Source organism: Ipomoea triloba, chromosome 9 (genome assembly GCF_003576645.1).
Source record: "Ipomoea triloba cultivar NCNSP0323 chromosome 9, ASM357664v1".
In the NCBI taxonomy this organism is placed as follows: domain Eukaryota; kingdom Viridiplantae; phylum Streptophyta; class Magnoliopsida; order Solanales; family Convolvulaceae; genus Ipomoea; species Ipomoea triloba.
In genome coordinates, this window is record NC_044924.1 from 8,653,583 (window position 1) to 8,660,573 (window position 6,991).

The 6,991-nt window shown below is 33.9% G+C and overlaps 1 protein-coding gene across 1 annotated transcript; it reads right to left on the reverse strand.

The window, feature by feature from the left end:
* Window positions 1–4,333: 4,333 nt before the first annotated feature.
* Window positions 4,334–5,046, reverse strand: LOC116030859 (VQ motif-containing protein 25-like). Its single transcript, XM_031273211.1, has one exon. The coding sequence runs from the start codon at window positions 4,937–4,939 to the stop codon at window positions 4,469–4,471; it is 471 nt and encodes a 156-aa protein (XP_031129071.1). The 5' UTR covers window positions 4,940–5,046; the 3' UTR covers window positions 4,334–4,468.
* Between the last annotated feature and the right edge of the window lie 1,945 nt (window positions 5,047–6,991).

Below are 6,991 nucleotides of genomic sequence, written 5' to 3' on the forward strand. Positions count from 1 at the left end.
TAAACCCCAAACTCAAACCTTGCAACCTTTAACCCTAAATCGTAATCCCTAAAATTTACAACTCTAAACCCTAAAACCCAAAATTCTAAACCCTAAAACCCCTATAAACCTTGCAACCCTAAACAACCTTAAATCCTAAAACCTTAAACCTTAACCCTTACAACCATAAACCCTAAACCCTTAAACTCAAAACCCTAAAACCTTAAAAGCTTGCAACCCTTAACCATTCAAGTATTCAAGCAATCCAAGTTCGTTACTAGCTTTCAAGTACTTTCTTGCGAGATTCTTGTCGTACTTACTTTCTTAGCCATCACATTGTTTACTTAGCTTTCTTTCTGAGGTTCGAGCAAGGCTGACTAGCTATTGCGAGAAAAAAATAGCTAAGGACGCACGTGATGTCGTTACTGAGAATGAGTTCGTGACAGTTAGTATAAGAGTCGAGTACATGATCGAGTTGCTAGTTCGCTGTGATGGCCAATGTGGAGGATATTCGTGTGTTCGACACAATGGAGGAACGAGGGAGGGAGCTCGTTCCAACTTAAGACAAGAAAAGGCTTGAACAAAGCACGGTAAGAGAGGTTGCTGCTTTGGAACATATTGCTGGGGAACTTGGAGGTAAACTCGACCCTTTCGAGTTTAACTTTGGCACACTCGAGGAGCACGTTTTGGGGTACCTACTTTAATAGCCATCACATCGCTTACTTAGCTTTTCGAGGGTTAAGCGAGGCTAACTTCGCTATTGCAAGGAAAAGAATAGCTAAGGTCGCATGTAACGTCGTTAGTGAGAACGAATTCGTGACACTAAACCCTAAACCTTAAACCCTTCGACCCTAAAACCCTAACCTTAAACCTTGCAACCCTTAACCTTGTAACCCTAAACACTAAACCTTTATACCCAAACCTAAAACTCTAAACCTAGAAACCCTAAACTCTTAACCCTTAAACATCAAAACCCTAAACTTTATCCCTTAAATCCTAAACTATAAACCCTAAACCTTGCAACCCTAAACCCCAAGCCCTAAAGCCCTAAACCTTGCAACCCTTAATCCTAAACCCTAAAACTTGCAATCCTAAACCCTAAACCCTTAATCCTAAACCTTTAAGCCTTAAACCTTAAACCTTGCAACCACAAACCATAAACCTTTAACACCCTAAACCTTGTAACCCTTCACCCTAAACCCTGAACACCCTAAAACCATAAACCCCAACCATTAAACCCTAAACCTTAAAACCCTAAACCTTGCAACCCTAAACCCTAAACCTTAAACCACCTTGCAACCTTAAACACCTTAAACCCTAAACCCTAAACCCTAAACCTTAAACCTTGTAACCCTAAACCCCTAAAACGCTAAACCTAACCCTAAAACCCTAACTCTAAACCAAAACCTCAAATCCTAAACTCTAAACCTTAAATCGTTAAACCCTAAACCCTAAAACCTTAAGCTTTAAACCTTTGGTCCTTAAACTTAAACCCTAAAACCCTAAACCCAAACCTTGCAACCCTTAACCCTAAATCGTAATCCCTAAACCTTGCAACTCTAAACCCTAAAACCCAAAATTCTAAACCCTAAAACCCAAAATGCTGCTTTGGAACAAATCGTTGGGGAACTTGGAGGTAAACTCGAAAGGGTCAAGTTTAACTTTGGCACACTCGAGGAGCATGTTTTGGGGGTACTTACTTTAATAGCCATCACATCGTTTACTTAGCTTTTCGAGGGTTGGAGCGAGGCTAACTTCGCTATTGCGAGGGAAAGGATAACTAAGGTTGCATGTAATGTCGTTAGTGAGAACGAATTCGTGACACTAAATCCTAAACCCTTTGAGCCTAAAACCCTAACCCTAAACCTAAACCTTGAACCCTAAACATTAAACCTTGCAACCCTAAATCCAAAACCCTTAACCTTGTAACCCTAAACACTAAACCTTTATACCCAAACCTAAAACTCTAAACCCAAAAACCCTAAACTCTTAACCCCTTATCCCTTAAACCTCAAAACCCTAAACTCTATCCCTTAAATCCTAAACCATAAACGCCAAACCTTAAACCTTGCAACCTTAAACCCCAAGCCCTAAAACTTGCAACCCTTAACCCTAAACCCTAAACCATAAATCCCAAACCCTAAACCTTACAACCCTTAACCTTAAACCCTAAACCTTAAATTCCTAAACTCTAATGAGTAACAGCTTTCCATTTCCAGTTTTTAGAAAGAGAAATAAGAAAATATGAAAATTTTATCAAAAAAAAAAAGAGAAAATTAATGTACCTTAAGGTACAGTGTCATGGCAGTAATCTGGCTTGCATAATAAAGTTTTACCTTTCAATTCTAATATTTTTCTCATTTTTAATTGAAAGGTGAAAAATATCCAAGAAAAATATTCTAATAATGCATAACCAAAACATGTCTAGATCGTGAAAAATTCATATTATAATCTTTTAAAATTTGCTCAAGTGGAAGGGAAGAGCTTCCCAACTCTACTCACAACATAACACTACGTAAGAGTCAGCATTGGACTTGACCCTCTAAGTCGCCGCCCAACAATCTCTTGTCAGCCTCAATTGGTGACATGTTCTGATACCAATAATTGTCAGATTAAACACTTATAAATATGTCATAGTAGTCAACGTTACGTTTGACTGATAGCAGGATGTTGGGCTCGTCCTTTATAGTCGCCGCCTAACATATAAATTAAAGAAAAATGAGAGTTAAATAAATATTTGGTTTGATCAATGTTGTGTGACGATCTAATGAAGAATTTTTTTTTTTTAAATAAAAATGTTTCATAAGCCAGCCACTATTTGTTGTGAATGTATAGACGACCTTTGAATTGTGCCCTTGCATGTTTCCTATTAAGGAACCGAAAGATATATAGAAAGAGAGAAACGACGACAGCTTATAAGACGTACTAAGAGTGCCTTTCTTAAAGTCATTAAATAATTATAAATCATCCTTTAATTTCCTATTTAATATGTAAGCAAGTTGAAAACTATCTTTCATTCTTAATTACCTATTAACTACCCATCCAGACCTCTGAAAAGAAGAAAACTAATGAATTGAATTATTGTAACAATATATTAATTAATTAACTATGATTAATCTGTAACTACAGCTATTTAAAAAGGATTTCTTGATATATATACACATGGTTGATTCTAGTGTGACTCATGCTTTCTGATAAGAATTGTGAACGGTCAAAAGTGCGTTTACTTTGCATGCTAATTATAACATATTGAAAGTGTGTTATATTATAACCAGCTTGGTTGAAGTGAGTGATCGTGCACTCTTGTCCCTTAAGGGAGGTCGAAAGGTCGAAAAAACCAATCTGACCAGCACTTTGCCCCGTAATAGGGCCGTCCCAGTGCAACATGGATTAGTTTGAGTCTCCTACCGTTAGGGCCTGCTCAAGACAATTCGTGGCCAATAACTTTTTTTATTGTCACGTCAGGAGATAAATATTAAAAGGTAAAAATAACAACAACAATAATTATTATCAGTATTATTTATAATTTTTCAGTGCAATACCAATCTAACCAACACATTTTTCTTCCAACCCATCCATATAATTTGGAAAGTGAGACGAAGTTACATTTGTCCAATCATAACCATAATTAGGGATCGGAAAAAGAAAGGTGTTGCAAGTTGCAACTTAGTGTGTAACAATAATCAAAATGGTGGTTTTGAAATTCAACCCTCGTGCTAAGTTTTATATGTATTTCACAAATGAAGTAAACAAAACTTGCAAGAAAAGTAATAATACTACTTTATCAATTAATATCTTACCATAAATTAAAATATTTGGCCATTGGTCTAAGAAACATTTTGGTGCAACTTACTCCGATCCCATGCTGTTAAGCGAAAAAAAAAAAAGTTTGCTAATATGACCAAAGTATCACCACAAACATTAGAATAAATGATACTGAAGAAAAATTTAAATTGTGTCGGTTTCACCTCAAATTAAATAATTGTATAAGATCATGTTCGATAATAAAATTTTTAGTGTAACTACCACTTTTTTTTTCTTTTTTTTTTTTGTAAAAAAAAAATTCCATATAATGTATCCATATATAACTATAATCCTAGAAGGTATTTATTTACAAAAACAATTAAAAAAATCAATGGATAAAATGAAATTTAGGAATAAGACAATTAGACAAAAACAAAAATCTCAAATAACACACTTTAAGTTCCTCCAAATGGAACTTTCTCCATAGGCAATTAAGCTGCATTCTCTCATCATATCATCACAATGACACCATACTATATATACCAAATTAAAAGCTTTTAAACTTTAGCAAGAAGATGATAATAATAATAATAAATAATAAATAATTAGCTTAAGACAGAATATTAAATAAATAAATTAATCCCTAAATACGTTTTTGAAAAAAACAACGTAACTAACTACTACAGAATCATAATAATTAATGAACGGCCATGATGATCTTAATGCACCGACCCAAAGTTTAGAATCAGGTGGCGATGTTGTCGGCCGGATTGTAGACCGGAACATCCAAAGGGAGTATTGGGAACGGAATACAGTTAAGCTCTTCCATGAAACCGTCAAACTCCGGCAAACCGCCCAAGAAACCGCCGCCGGAGTTCCCACCGCACCAAATCTCATCTTCAATCTTTTCTCTCAAACTTGCGGGTTGGAGCCCAGCTCTTACCTCCATTTTCTTGGCCGGAATTATCGACTCCGCGACCTTCCTCGCTCTTTTCTTGCCGCTTTGCTTCTCCGGCGGCTTTCCGGTGAGCCTTTGCACCATCTCCCGGAAGTTCTCCACGTCCGTCTTGATGATCTCCGGGGCGAAAATGTGAATTATCCGGATCTTGGGGGGCTTCAGTTTGGATATTGTTTGGGAATCTTTGTTTAAACCTAGTGATGATGAAGGGGTTGTGTTTGGAACACTACAAGAGGGATGTTTCTTCATCATCATCATCTTATCCTCCCTCCTACGTTGTTCAGAATTCTTCTGTCAAAGGAATCTGTGTTCTTTCGAGTGTTGATAGGGGTTGGTGTTTTTGTTTGTATGAGAGGAGGGAGATATATCATATATGGGTGTGTGGGTCTGATCTATATAGATGAAGAAGCAAAGGTTTTTAAAATTGCAGGACAACAAGAAAACTCCAAATTATACTATTGTCGAGATAAGTCAGATTTAAATAATCATATACTATATATAATTATATCACCATTTTAAAATAATATTGTCGTGATAAGTCAGATTATATCACCATTTTAAAATAATATTGTCGTGATAAGTCAGATTATATCACCATTTTAAAATAATATTGTCGTGATAAGTCAGATTTAAATAATCATATACTATATATGATTATATCACCATTTTAAAATAATATTGTCGTGATAAGTCAGATTATATCACCATTTTAAAATAATATTGTCGTGATAAGTCAGATTATATCACCATTTTAAAATAATATTGTCGTGATAAGTCAGATTTAAATAATCATATACTATATATGATTATATCACCATTTTAAAATAATATTGTCGAGATAAGTCAGATTTAAATAATCATATACTATATATGATTATATCACCATTTTAAAATAATATTGTCGTGATAAGTCAGATTTATAGTGGATCAAATCTTTAAACAAATTTCTAACAGATTTTCAACTATTTAATTGGATATAACTTTATCTCATTAACTTCTTTATAATTTTATCTAACTAATTCATCCATAATTAATAAATTCGATTATAATATTTATATAAAAAAATTAAATGATTCATTTGATCCTACTTACCGAGAAAAGGAAAAGAAAATGGTAACATTTTGGTAAATATATCAAACTTAAAGTGTAATAGTACAAAACTACAATATGTAATATATAGTCTCTATTTGACATGTCTAGTTAATTAAAAAGCTAATAGCTAAGAAGCCAACTAATTGAAAATAAAGTATTTAGTAAAATTAATTGTTGAATTAGTTGTTAAGTATAAAAAGACACAAAAGGATAACTTACGATATTAAGATTTTGATTAATGAATGGTAAATGATGCCAATTTTGTAAATTAATAAAAAAAAATAAGAAGAAAAAAAGTTAAAAAGTCATAAGCTTATTTGAAAATGCTATTTGGGATAACATTTTAGAATAAGCTACTCCGTATTATTTTAAGTTTTTCATGTTTTACTGAACAGAGCTTATAGCTCATTAGTAGCCTAAAATAAACAAGCTCTCACAAACAGAGCCCTAGACTACCATAATAACTTGCTTAAAATAAATATAAAATAATAAATGCGTAGTTTCATTATCAATTCAAAATTATGATTAAGATAAATCACATGCACATTTCAAATGTTATTATTTGTACATAAAGTTTACAAAATGTTGGAGAGACTCTTGACCTGTTTTTAGTAACATGACACTACTTAATTGAGGGTGTGCAACATGGGTATTTTCACTTTATGATCCTAAATGTCAAAGGACTAGCTACAAGGATAATGTGAACCTAATTGGTTAGCTATATGCAATCTAGATTGGTTTACCTCATTATGACTTTTTTGTCGGCTAGAGTTACAAGGCACATTTCACCCAAAGAAAGCAAGTTTTCGTAATTTTTTTTTAAAAAATTAAAACAAAGTGATTAGATGAGTAAATGAAGGATTGCATTTTATGTTGACTTGAGAAAGCCAGAGTCCACCCTTTCTGTGTATTTTAGTTTCAATATAATTAGCCAATTACGTCAATGATTTGTTTAGGAATTTAGGGGCTAAATAATGTTACCAACTTGCAATTTTTTACTTCTTTATCAATGTTATTTCTACACGAAAGGTCATATATATCTTCATTATTTGTTTCTTCTCTCTTTCCTCCCCCCTTCCCGGCCTGCCCCCCCCCCCCCCCCCCCCCCCCCCACACACACAAAAAATAATGCTATAACTAAAATCTTGATTCAATTTCAGCACAAGAGTTAACAAAAGTTTGAAACAAGTAGAAAAGGAAATGTTAAACAATGAACAG

Coding starts and splice junctions, on each gene's coding strand:
- LOC116030859 (XM_031273211.1), bottom strand. CDS start 4,939: ATGATGATGATGAAGAAACATCCCTCTTGTAGTGTTCCAAACACAACC.